We start from the raw sequence: 13,922 nt of genomic DNA, 5'->3' as shown, positions 1-13,922 counted from the left end.
TTAAAGAGACCGTTCAACAGGGCTACGCACTCTGCTATTTCCCCTCGTCCGTCCTTCCATCAGTCGAGCAAAACACATGACTGCGGAGAAGAAACGAACTTCATTTCCAAGAAGAACCACCCGCACTTTGCTTATGGGGTGGGGCCTGCGGCTAGCAACAGCCACTTACATCCTCTCTCTCGTTCGAGTTTGAATTATTTCGTGGTGGTGCACGCAGGAAGGACACTGAGCTCATTAACCAAAGCGCATGGTTTGCACGCAGGAGAGCATGGAGCAATTCCCAGCATCTCCAGTTAAAAACAGATCCTGAAGAGACAGCTGGGGGGGGGGCGGAGAGAGAGTTTCTGGAGAGCTGCGAGCATCCAGAAGAAGACTAGATTACAGACCGCCTTGGCGTGAGAGACAGCTCCCTGTCATTGCATTTATATTACACGTGCTACCCTCATCCCCACTCCCCAATCTTTCCAGTACTAGAAGGCGCAGCCACAAATGGGCAGCCACAGATGGGGCGCAGGTAGCGCTGTGGGTTAAAGCACAGAGCCTAGGACTTGCCGATCAGAAGGTCGGCGGTTCAAATCCCCCAACGGGGTGAGCTCCCGTTGCGCGGTCCCTGCTCCTGCCAACCTAGCAGTTCGAAAGCACGTCAAAGTGCAAGTAGATAAATAGGTACCACTCCGGCGGGAAGGTAAATGGCGTTTCTGTGCGCTGCTCTGGTTTGCCAGAAGCGGCTTGGTCATGCTGGCCACATGACCCGGAAGCTGTCTGCAGACAAACGCCAGCTCCCTCGGCCAGTAAAGCAAGATGAGCGCCGTAAGCCCAGAGTCTTTCGCGACTGGGCCCTTTACCCTTTACCTTTACCCTCTTGTAGGTGTTAGGATATTTCCGTTCCACCTTAAAAGGGAGCAGGATGTTTGTGTCACAGCCTGCGCATTTCCTGTTCACAGGATGTTTATGTTTTCTGTTGCTTTCGTTTTCTCTCTTGGTGTCGAAGACACTGAAGCAGGCAGTCATGTTTTTTGGTTCTGATCAACGCTGAATAAAACTTGTAAATTAATGCTCTCCTGAGTGCGACTTTTGCTGTGCATTATCTGCTGACAGAGTGTGCATGAGCCCAGGAATGTGGCACGTTATTTTCTGGAGTTCATGTCGCTAATTGCTGATACTGCGTGTCTACGGGAGATCGATGGACGTCCGGAGTCGACGTGGAGGCAGTGATGGCCTTTGTCTCCCTGGCAGTATCCCAACAGTAGGGACCCCACTCCCCAGTCTTTCCAGTACTAGAAGGCACAGCCACAGATGGGCAGGGTATAAATAAAATTATTATCATTACTATTATGGTTCTTATTATTTCTCTTAATGAGAAGTGTCCTCCTCTGTCGACCCCAGATATTACCTCCAAGCTACCTTGGAGGCTCTTTCTTATTTGAGCATTATTTAGCCGTTAAGACACATTTTCCTCATTCGAATTAGCCTGAGGTTGTCTACAACCCCACGTATTTGAATTTGTCTATGATTCTGCTATGTCAATGGCCGGCATGGCAAACACAGAGATAGCTGTGGTGCACCCACCTTTTAAAAAAAAAGAAACAAATTTCACCCAAGAAGTTTGCAAAAGCACAGTTAAAGGTAAAGGGACCCCTGACCATTAGGTCCAGTCGTGGCCGACTCTGGGGTTGCGGTGCTCATCTCGCTTTACTGGCCGAGGGAGCCAGCGTACAGCTTCCGGGTCATGTGGCCAGCATGACTAAGCCGCTTTTGGCGAACCAGAGCAGCGCACGGAAACACCGTTTAACTTCCCGCCGGAGCGGTACCTATTTATCTACTTGCAGTTTGACGTGCTTTCGAACTGCTAGGTGGGCAGGAGCAGGGACCGAGCAACGGGAGCTCACCCCGTCGCAGGGATTCGAACCGCCGACCTTCTGATCGTCAAGTCCTAGGCTCTGTGGTTTAACCCACAGCGTCACCCGCATCCCTAAAAGCACAGTTAGACAAGTGCAAATTTGTTTGTACCGTTTCCAGGTTTTGTGCAAATCTGGGGGGGGGGGGGCTAAGCTCCTGAAACTCCCTTTTATTATTATTATTGGTTTTCACGTATTACATTACAATACAGATGTACCAAAGCCAACACCATTCTCTCCCCATCCCCCCATACATTTACATTTTTATTTCCTCAATCCATCATATTATTCTTTTCTCCTTCCTCCCACTTCCCTCTGCCCCCACTCGATTTCCTCCACGTTATACAATTTACAATAATCTTTGCATTCTACAACCTTCTCAAATCATCTATATATTCTTATTATCTTTCCTTACTAATTTTTCTTCCATCCAGTACCTCACATTTTAATCTAGGCATATTAGCATATCTTTTTTTTTGAGCAGTGTTTTGCCATATATTCATCAAAACATTTCCACTCCTCTTTTAATTTTTGATTCGACTGATTTCTTATTACCGCAGTTAATTTTGCCAAAATTAAATATTCATTTAGTTTACAAATCCATTCCTCCTTTGTGGGTATAGTTTGTGACTTCCACCTAGCAGCAATCACTATTCTAGCAGCTGTACTTACATATAGAAAAATTCTCCCCCCCCCAATGGTATCTCATCATCTATCAATCCAAGGAGATATGTTTCTGCTTTCTTTGTTATTGATATTATTATTATTATTATTATTATTATTATTATTATTATTAATAATAATAATAATATTAATATTAATATTAATATCCCGCCCATCTGGCTGGGTTTCCCCAGCCACTCTGGGCGGCTTCCAACAAAACACTAAAATACAATAACCTATTAAAATAATAATAATTTATTATTTTCAACATCTTCCTTAGTTCTTCGTGTACTACTATCCAAAATTGCTTTATTTCCTCACACCTCCACCACATATGTATGTTGTTCCTATTTCTCCACAACATCTCCAACAGAGGTTGGATTTCAATTTGTATATCTTCGCCAACTTAGCTGGCATTAAGTACCACCTATAGAACATCTTTACAAAATTTTCGTTAATTGTATATGAGGCAGTAAATCGTATATCCCTGAAACTCCCTTTTTAGCAAGTATTGCAAGGGCTTGGACCAGATGACCCTGCGGGGGGTGGGGGCCCCAACCCTATGATTCTATGAAGAGAAATGAAAGCAACTGCAAATTTTCGTCACCCGCTTTCCAGATCGCTGGCCCAATATATCGGGCGCAGACATTTTTAAGGTGGTTTGCTCGTACAGCTTTTTCGTTCTGCGCCAGCCCAAAATAAAAATAAGCACACTATCCCAAGGCACAACAGAAATGTTGTTGTTTAGTCGTTTAGCCGTGTCCGATTCTTCGTGACCCCATGGACCAGAGCATGCCAGGCACTCCTGTCCTCCACTGCCTCCCGCAGTTTGGTCAGACTCATGTTTGTAGCTTCGAGAACACTGTCCAACCATCTCCTCCTCTGTCGTCCCCTTCTCCTTGTGCCCTCCCATCTTTCTCAACATCAGGGCCTTTTCCAGGGAGTCTTCTCTTCTCATGAGGTGGCCAAAGTATTGGAGCCTCAGCTTCAGGATCTGTCCTTCCAGTGAGCACTCAGGGCTGATTTCCTTCAGAATGGAGAGGTTTGATCTTCTTGCAGTCCATGGGACTCTCAAGAGTCTCCTCCAGCACCAGAATTCAAAAGCATCCATTCTTTGGTGATCGGCCTGCCTTGCCGTGGCGAAGGGGCTTGAATAACTCAGAGAAGCTATGAGCTATGCCGTGCAGGGCCACCCAAGATGGACAGGTCATAGTGGAGAGTTTAGACCAAACGTGATCCACCTGGAGGAGGAACCGGCAAGCCACTCCAGTATCCCTGCCAAGAAAACTCCATGGACAAAGACACCACCAGAAATAGTGACAAGTAAACAAATGACGAGAATGAGGAAGTGCTAGGGACGGAAAAGGGAGTAGCGGAAGGTGACAGTTGATCCACTCGCCCAAAAACACAGGCGGAAATTGCCTGTGACTTCGAGTGGAGTGTGGTTTGCAGCCCAATTTCCCCCAGCTTATTGGATTACTCCCCCCCCTCCCGTATTGGGCAAACCTTGAATTTACAGGAAGGCAGCATAGAGTTTGGTGTCGTTTGAGGGCGACATCCTGCGAATTAAATGGGAATGAATGCACACAGTAAACTCCAGTACGGGCATCCAGCCTACCTCACAGGGTCGTTGTGGGGTTAAAGGGGTAGGAGGGAAGCACAGATGCTGGGATCCTTGGAAGCAACAAGAAAACCTCTACCCACACATTCAATAAGAGTTTCTCACCTGCGGCTGGGCTCATAAAATAGGAAGGTGGCGTTTCTCAGGAGGCAGTTGATAAAGGAGCAGCTCAGTCAGAGATCCCAAAAAAGTGTTTGGGGGCGGATAGTTAACCCTTAGCCCCACCACAAGACTGAAGGGAGACCCCCATTTCGTGAGAGACCTGCAACCTGCAAGGACCAGCCTTTCTAAGCCTCTCCAAACCATTTCCCCTTTTAAGCAGTGGATTTGTAACTGGCTGACTGACCAAACCCAAAGGGTGCTCATCAATGGTTCCTCTTCATCCTGGAGAAGAGTGACTAGTGGGGTGTCACAGGGTTCTGTCTTGGGCCCGGTCTTATTCAACATCTTTATCAACGACTTGGATGATGGACTCAAGGGCATCCTGATCAAATTTGCAGATGACACCAAATTGGGAGGGGTGGCTAACACCCCAGAGGACAGGATCACACTTCAAAACGACCTTGACAGATTAGAGAACTGGGCCAAAACAAACAAGATGAATTTTAACAGGGAGAAATGTAAAGTATTGCACTTGGGCAAAAAAAATGAGAGGCACAAATACAAGATGGGTGACACCTGGCTTGAGAGCAGTACATGTGAAAAGGATCTAGGAGTCTTGGTTGACCACAAACTTGACATGAGCCAACAGTGTGACGTGGCAGCTAAAACAGCCAATGCAATTCTGGGCTGCATCAATAGGAGTATAGCATCTAGATCAAGGGAAGTAATAGTGCCACTGTATTCTGCTCTGGTCAGACCTCACCTGGAGTACTGTGTCCAGTTCTGGGCACCACAGTTCAAGAAGGACACTGACAAACTGGAACGTGTCCAGAGGAGGGCAACCAAAATGGTCAAAGACCTGGAAACGATGCCTTATGAGGAACAGCAAAGGGAGCTGGGCATGTTTAGCCTGGAGAAGAGGAGGTTAAGGGGCGATATGATAGCCATGTTCAAATATATAAAAGGATGTCACATAGAGGAGGGAGAAAGGTTGTTTTCTGCTGCTCCAGAGAAGCGGACACGGAGCAATGGTTCCAAACTACAAGAAAGAAGATTCCACCTAAACATTAGGAGGAACTTCCTGACAGTAAGAGCTGTTCGACAGTGGAATTTGCTGCCAAGGAGTGTGGTGGAGTCTCCTTCTTTGGAGGTCTTTAAGCAGAGGCTTGACAACCATATGTCAGGAGTGCTCTGATGGTGTTTCCTGCTTGGCAGGGGGTTGGACTCGATGGCCCTTGTGGTCTCTTCCAACTCTATGATTCTATGATTCTATGAAATTGTGTTGCAAAACCCACCGAGGATGAATAATGGGAGATGCCTAATTTAGAGGAAGGGAGTGGGGTCTAAAGGTTAGAGCAAGGGGGGGTGGATTTCCAGGCGGGGAACAGTGACGCTGGTACAGCAAGGAGAGAGGAGCAAAGGTTCAAGCACGTACGATTCTCGGATCGAGGACTTGGGAACGTAGGCAGATGATTTACAATGAGTCAGGCCTTGGGGTCCATCAAGTTCAGTATTGCTGGCACTGGCTGGCAGCAGTTCCCAGGTCAGAAGGCAAAATGTGCAGGTGCTATTAATTTGAAAATCAGCCTTCTCCCCCTCTGCCCAGCTCCCAGGAAAGCACACATGGTCTAGCAGTGGCTATTCGCCACAATAGTTCAGTAGAGCTTCCATGTACACAGGCAGTAATAATAATAATAATAATATTAATAATAATAATAATAATAATAATAATAATAATAATAATAATAATAATAATATATTATTTGTACCCCGCCCATCTGGCTGAGTTTCCCCAGCCACTCTGGGCAGCTCTCAATCAAGTGTTAAAAACAGTACAGCATTAAATATTAAAAACTTCCCTAAACAGGGCTGCCTTCAGATGTCTTTTAAAGATAGGATAGCTTCACATCTGAAGGGAGGGCGTTCCACAGGGTGGGCGCCACTACCGAGGAGGCCCTCTGTCTGGTTCCCTGTAACCTCACTTCTTGCAATGAGGGAACCGCCAGAAGGCCCTTGGCGCTGGATCTCAGTGTCCAGGCAGAACAATGGGGGTGGAGACGCTCCTTCAGGTATACAGGACCGAGGCCGTTTAGGGCTTTAAAGGTCAGCACCAACACTTTGAATTGTGCTTGGAAACGTAGGAGCCAATGCAGATCTCTCAGGACCGGTGTTATGTGGTCCCGGCGGCCACTCCCAGTCACCAGTCTAGCTGCTGCATTCTGGATTAACTGCAGTTTCTGGGTCACCTTCAAAGGTAGCCCCACGTAGAACGCATTGCAGTAGTCCAAGCGGGAGATAACCAGAGCATGCACCACTCTGGCGAGACAGTCCGAGGGCAGGTAGGGTCTCAGCCTGCGTACCAGATGGAGCTGGTAGACAGCCGCCCTGGACACAGAATTAACCTGCGCCTCCATGGACAGCTGCAAGTCCAAAATGACTCCCAGGCTGCTCACCTGGTCCTTCAGGGGCACAGTTACCCCATTCAGGACCAGGGAATCCTCCACACCAGCCCACCCCATCTCCCCCAAAAACAGTACTTCTGTCTTGTCAGGATTCAACCTCAATCTGGTAGTCGCCATCCATCCTCCAACCGCCTCCAGGAACTCCAGTTTAGCCCCAAAGCACCAGACCCTGGGAACAAATGAATCTGTGGTTCAGCACAGGTCAAATACAGAAGACCCTCAGAGGGACCGAACCAACTCACCTGCGCCGTTGTCCTGGATAGAGAAAGAGCAGACAGCATCACTCCTGTTTTCCTGTGTTCGTAGGAAGAGCTCCCTGGACCCTCCAGCTGCATTTCCAGCGATAATGAACGTCTGGCCGCAGAAGGAAAAGGAAAGGGGGCAGGAGGAGGGGAGAGAGATTGAGAGAGAAAGGAGATGAGAAATCCGCTTGCCTCTGGATAGCACAGTCAATGAAGCAAGACCCACCCCCCCCCACCTCCTTCCCTTCCCCTTTAAGCAGGAAAGAGGAAACCACCAGCAACATTGGTGACTCTGCATCTGCAAGCACACTGAGAAGGTGACAAGGAGCAACTTTGCTGCTGCTGCTGCTGCTGCTGCTGCTGCTGCTTCAGTGTCCAGTCTTCCCAGCCTTCCCTAACATGGCGCATTCCCAGTGTCCAGCCTTCCCTAACATGGCGCACAACCCCAACCCCCCCCTGTGCTTTGGACTACAACTCCCATCAGCCCCAGCCAGTATCACCGTAAGATGCTAGGACCAATGGGAGTTGGCAGCTTCCAGGTGATATGGGTTCCATGCCCCCTGCCATCTGTACTCTACGTTTAAAGCGGTGCCGTGGCACTTTAAATGGGTCATTTGTTTAGTCGTTTAGTCGTGTCCGACTCTTATGTGACCCCATGGACCAGAGCACGCCAGGCACTCCTGTCTTCCACTGCCTCCCGCAGTTTGGTCAAACTCATCTTGATATCTTCGAGAACACTGTCCAACCATCTCGTCCTCTGTCATCCCCTTCCCCTTGTGCCCTCCATCCTTCCCAACATCAGGGTCTTTTCCAGGGAGTCTTCTCCTCTCATGAGGTGGCCAAAGTATTGGAGCCTCAGCTTCAGGATCTGTCCTTCCAGGGAGCACTCAGGGCTGATTTCCTTCAGAATGGAGAAGTTTGATCTTCTTGCAGCCCATGGGACTCTCAAGAGTCTCCTCCAGCACCAGAATTCAAAAGCATCCATTCCTCGGCGATCAGCCTTCTTTATGGTCCAGCTCTCACTTCCATACATCACTACTGGGAAAACCACAGCTTTACCTATACGAACCTTTGTTGGCAAGGTGGTGTCTCTGCTTTTTAAGAGATGGGTCATCCATAAGAGCCTCCTAGAAACTCTTAGCAGCGGTAACAAACTACAGTTCCCAGGATTCTTTGGGGGAAACCACAACGGTTTAAAGTGGTATGGCCGTTCTTTAAGTGCAGATGGGGCCTCCGTACAACTTTTCCCAATCAGCATCTTTCACAAGGGCCCGTAACCAAATATGAACGCCCCGATACGAGATGCTCTTGAAAGGCATGTCTGTTACTCCATTGTTGTTGTTGGCCTCTGTCTGTTTTAACAGACAATGGAGTGTGCCTCCAGGGATGAAGCCAAACTGCGACCTCTCCAGGGCACAAGCCTGGGCAGTGTGCGTGGAGGTCCTGCTCAGAGGACAAGAACCTCCTCTTGGACTCACTGGTGTGGTCCAAAGGGAAGCAGAGCAAGATGTTTGGCACCGGCTTGGCTGCAGGAGGGCTGACGCGAAGGTGGTGGTACTTTTTACGTAGCCTTGGGGCAATCTAAAGGTAAAGGTAAAGGGACCCCTGACCATTAGGTCCAGTCGTGACCGACTCTGGGGTTGCGGCGCTCATCTCGCTTTATTGGCCGAGGGAGTCGGCGTACAGCTTCCGGGTCATGTGGCCAGCATGACTAAGCCACTTCTGGAGAACCAGAGCAGCGCACGAAAACGTCGTTTACCTTCCCGCCGGAGCGGTACCTATTTATCTACTTGCACTTTGTGCTTTCGAACTGCTAGGTTGGCAGGAGCAGGGACCGAGCAACGGGAGCTCACCCCGTCGCGGGGATTCGAACCACCGACCTTCTGATCGGCAAGTCCTAGGCTCTGTGGTTTAACCCACAGCACCACCCGTGTCCCCCTGACAACTGGGGCAATCTAGTCCACGTTAATTGACTGCTTTCCCATGTAAATGCAAAAAGGAGCTTTCCTCATGTACTCTTATGGAGAAGAATGCAGAGCCAAGGTCCACGACACTGAAATTTGTACTGTTGGGAGAGATCCCTGTTCATATGGTATTTGGATATGCCGTGATGGCATGTCTTGGGATTACAAAGTTATTTATGACGCGCAAGTCTAGTACGAGATGGTATTTGATGGGTGTCCCTGGAGGGCTGGGTTTCTTGACAGGAAGAAGGGGAGAATTACATGGTCTGGTACAGGGGACAAGGATCCCTTGATCCATGAAGTCCTTTATCTTTGGTCTCAATCCTTCTATTGCCTCTGTTGGGAGTTACAACACCAGAAGGAGGCGTAGAAGGGGCCATCCAACCATCTTAGGTCCTACTCTGGATTTGTGCAGGGTTTGCTCCTGAACTATATATATATATAAATTTATTAGGTTTTCCACAATTATAACAAATATCACGTAACAAAATCACAAACACAAACAGAAACGAAAAACGAAAAAGAAAGAGTGCATCAAAAATAAACAAATAAACAAATGAAAACAAACTTAATTCTTTTAAAATTCCAATCTTATAAACATATTATTGACTTCCCCTATTCCCTCCCTTCTGAATTCCCTTGTATCTGTATGTTGCAGCTTTCCAATATCATTATTAAACCAAAAATATTTCCGGTTATAATCTAATTTATTCACTTTTCTTACCGTTGTCAGTCCCGCTTATTTTTAAATCCTAATTTAATCCTAGGCCTATTTGGTACTCCTGAACTTTTTCTTCCCCTGAAGATATCCCACAAGGCAGCAGAGGTTGAGGATCAGAGTTTTCCTTCTCCTAGATGAGCTCCTTTTCCAGGCGGACGAGCCCCACCTGCCCCTCATGGGGGGCTCGTGGGCATGGGCAGAAACTGCCTTCTTGACCGTTGAACCCAGTCTTGGCCTCACCACTCAACCCACCAGAGCCTGTCTTCGTATGCAGGATAAGTCCCTAACTCATTAAGGGTTTGTAGGTTTTTTCTCTTTCTTCATTTTATTTATTTATTAACATTCCTTTTTTTTTAATTTCTTTTTATTAAGTTCTTTTTTTTTAAAACAGAAAGCAACATAGCCAAAAACATACAAAGTAAAAGAACAAAAGCTTATAAACGAAAAGAAAAAGACATTACATCCCATGAAAAGGAAAAAAAAAAGCCAACACAAAACAAGCCAAACATTAAATTATAACATAACATTGATTGACTTCCCTCCATCTCAGTTTTGGGCTATATCACCACAATATCTTTCTGCGGTATCTTTTTGCAACCTCTATCTATACATCGCAGGTTTTATGTTACACCTACTGTGATTTTATTGTTTCCTAAATTTGTTTCTATGTATGTTATGAATTTATTCCAATCATTAATAAATTTTGCGTTTTTTTGATGCCTGACTTTTTAAATTCAAATAACTTGGTTTGCCATTCTCTAACAGTTGGGATATTAGGGGTTTTCCAATTTTGCGCTAGCAATATCCTGGCGGCTACCATTGCGTATTGGAACATTGTTTGGTCTTCTTTCCTGATCTCCTCTCCGACCATTCCTAGAAGAAAGGCTTCGGGTTTTTTGGGAAAGGTATATTTCAGAATTTTTTTTAGTTCATCGTAAATAAGTCCCCAAAACCTTTTCACTTCTTCACAGGCCCACCACATGTGGTAAAAGTCACCCTCTTTTGTTTTGCATTTCCAGCATGTTTTGTCCCCGGTCTTATACATTTTTCCCAATTAACATTCTTATATTACATCAGTAAACATTGTCATATTACATTACAGGACTTACCATAATATAATTTCCAACATGTATACAAAAATTATATACAGATTTTATATACCTAAAAAGAAAATGAAACAAACAAAAAAAAGAAAGAAAGAACAAAGAAAAAACCCCACAATTTTTTTCCAAAAATCATATACATACCAACACAAACACACTAGATTTCCTGTCTTTCCCGTTGTATATTCCTTTTTTTACAAATGAATGTACTCTTATTATTATATATATTTTTACATATTATCTAATACATTCCTATATCAATATGTGCTCTTAGTCTTATTTCTCAACTCAGTAACTCACTGAGGGCCAACCGCACCTGGTTCAGGTGGTCGGCTGAAGCCGTTTCCAGGTGTGGCTGCTGTTGCATGTGACAGCTTCTGGGAGCCCCAGGTGAGATCTTCTGGCTTAGCCCCAGGTGAGTGCAGGATAAGGACCCAAGCTGGACAAACTACCCCAGAAGGAGCATGATGTGTCCCCCGCCAGAGGTGCTGCCCCTCCCCTAATACCCCATACACCTGCCCACACTGGACTCATCCCATTAAAAAAAATAAAATTTGCTGGCTGCTTACCCCAGGTGGGTGTACTGACAGAAACTCCTTGGCTTCTTCTGGTTGGCTCTCAAGAATCTCCCAAATGCTTCTGGTTGCAGAAAGCCGGTCCAGAAGTGGGATGGGGCTCTCACACTTTCCGTTCACCAGGGTGTGGCGTAGGCTGTAGAAGAAGAAGAGTTTGGATTTGATATCCCGCTTTATCACTACCCTAAGAAGTCTCAAAGCGGCTCACAATCTCTTTTCCCTTCCTCCCCCACAACAAACACTCTGTGAGGTGAGTGGGGCTGAGAGACTTCAGAGAAGTGTGACTGGCCCAAGGTCACCCAGCAGCTGCATGTGGAGGAGCGGGGAAGCGAACCCGGTTCACCAGACTACGAGTCCACCACTCTTGGCATTGGAGGTAGGGAAAGAGTTAACAGGATGAAAGTCTCTCGCCCCGTCCTGGCCTGCAAAAACAGCTCTGGAGCTTCCCCTGCCTCCAGCTCTTGCCTCCTGGCTGGTACTGTTGTTGTTGTTTAGTCGTTTAGTCGTGTCCGACTCTTCGTGACCCCCTGGACCAGAGCACGCCAGGCACTCCTGTCTTCCACTGCCTCCCGCAGTTTGGTCAAACTCATGCTGGTAGCTTCGAGAACACTGTCCAACCATCTCATCCTCTGTCGTCCCCTTCTCCTTGTGCCCTCCATCTTCCCCAACATCAGGGTCTTTTCCAGGGAGTCTTCTCTTCTCATGAGGTGGCCAGAGTATTGGAGCCTCAGCTTCAGGATCTGTCCTTCCAGGGAGCACTCAGGGCTGATTTCCTTCAGAATGGATCGGTTTGATCTTCTTGCAGTCCATGGGACTCTCAAGAGTCTCCTCCAGCACCAGAATTCAAAAGCATCAATTCTTTGGCGATCAGCCTTCTTTATGGTCTGGTACAGTTCCCCACAAATCACTGCTCCCCACAAGTCAGACTCCAGCCCTGTTTCCTCAACGCACCCACCCCCGGTGGCTGATCTGCATACTGCCAGTCCCTGGCACCTCCAGATGTTGTGGGACTTCAAGTCCCATCATGCTGTGCTGGCTGGGGATGATGGGAATGGTAGTCCAACAGCATCTGGAAGGTGCCATGTTGGCCGCAGTGAGGCTGGCAAATCTATTCCCTCGTTCACACAGAGATCACAGAACCTTAGAACTGCAGAGTTGGAAGGGACCATGAGAACCATCTAGTCCAGTGTTTCCCAAACTTGGGTGTCCAGCTGTTTATGGACTACATCTCCCATCATCCCTAGCTAGCAGGACCAGTGGTGAGGGATCGTGGGAACTGTAGTCCAAAAACAGCTGGAGATCCAAGTTAGGGAAACAATGATCCAGTCCAGCGCAGGAATCTTTTGCCCAGTCTGGGGCCATGGGTGTCAACTTACAGATCTGAAAATAAGGGATCAGCAGCCAAAATAAGGGATTTTCCAAGCACAGGTGAGCCCCTCTGATCCAAAGGCAGAAAGCCCAGCCAGCAGCCAAACAAAGCCTCAAGTGGTGGTTCCCACAGCGCAGCAACCCAGCAAAGGGGATCCAGCAAGGAAAACCACCGTCACCTCTCCGCTGGGAAGCGCTGAGCAAAGGTGAGTCCCCAGGCAATGTGGCCGATTTGATCAGCACAAGGCATGCAAGCTCCACCCCCCAGTCGTTCTTAGACTTCTTATTGGGTAAGCAACGCAGCCAAGCAACACAGTTGGAGCCTCCCTCCTCCTTGGTAGGGAGGGAGGGAGAGGAGCTGCTTCCTTTGAAACCCGGGAAATTTAAGGGACATCATCAATAAGGGACAGCAGCGGGACACGGCGCTGGGATAAGGGACTTTCCCGCCAAATAAGGGACGGTTGACAGCTATGTCTGGGGCTCAAACCCACAACCCTGCAATTAAGAGTCTCGCGCTCTGCCAACTGAGCTATTATGAAGGCTTGCTTACCCAGGGTCGTTTTCCACCAGGCTCCTGCCGGCACCAAGGATGGGCTCAGACATCTTTTGCGGCCACGGTTAACGGATCCTCACAAATCCCACATTGCCAAAGGCATCCTAGGGTTTCTGTTTGGCTTCCAAACGCGTCCCTGTAGGTGGAAGGGAAAAAGTTGGGCGGATGAATCAGAGCTCCAGGTTTTCATTTTCCCCCAATTTTTTTTATTGATTTTCACAAAATTAAAAACAAACAAACAAACAAACAAACAAACAAAAATCATAACCTTATTAAAATTACGCTTATGAACATTGTTAAGTGACTTCCTCGCTTCCCCTTGGTTGAATTTCAATGCATATCCTTTTAACGGTTTTCCAAATCAGAGTTCTTATAAACTTAACTTAATCAATTAACATCCTTACATCTTTTCAATTCGAGATTAAACATATTAATTCATCACTTAACTTATATAAAATCCTAATCCAATCAAATACCTGCAAGCTATTTCCAATTAGTTTAACTTAACAAATTTAACTAAATAATCATTAAATTTTGTCCGTTCTTCCTGATACTCCTCCTCCTTCTGGCCACGGACTCTTCCAGTTAGGTCGGCTAGCTCTGAAAAATCCATCATCTTCATCTGCCATTCTTCCACAGTTGGTAATTCT

At 47.0% G+C, this 13,922-nt stretch overlaps 1 protein-coding gene across 1 annotated transcript in view; it reads right to left on the bottom strand.

Annotated features, from left to right (window-relative positions):
• The window catches only part of RINL (Ras and Rab interactor like), a 47,557-nt gene that overhangs the window by 25,349 nt on the left and 8,286 nt on the right, over positions 1–13,922 (bottom strand). The window contains exons 3-5 of the mRNA XM_083626993.1: positions 13,270–13,408; positions 11,346–11,487; positions 6,989–7,100 (exon numbers count right to left, since the gene is read on the bottom strand). Coding sequence (XP_083483119.1) covers positions 6,989–7,100; positions 11,346–11,487; positions 13,270–13,322 — 307 coding nt within the window. The 5' untranslated portion in view covers positions 13,323–13,408. The remainder of the gene's footprint in view (positions 1–6,988; positions 7,101–11,345; positions 11,488–13,269; positions 13,409–13,922) is intronic.

This window comes from Podarcis filfolensis, assembly GCF_964270895.1.
Source record: "Podarcis filfolensis genome assembly, chromosome: 8".
Lineage (NCBI taxonomy): Eukaryota > Metazoa > Chordata > Lepidosauria > Squamata > Lacertidae > Podarcis > Podarcis filfolensis.
Note: the sequence above shows the minus strand (reverse complement) of the source record. Positions and strands in the feature narration are given on the sequence as shown.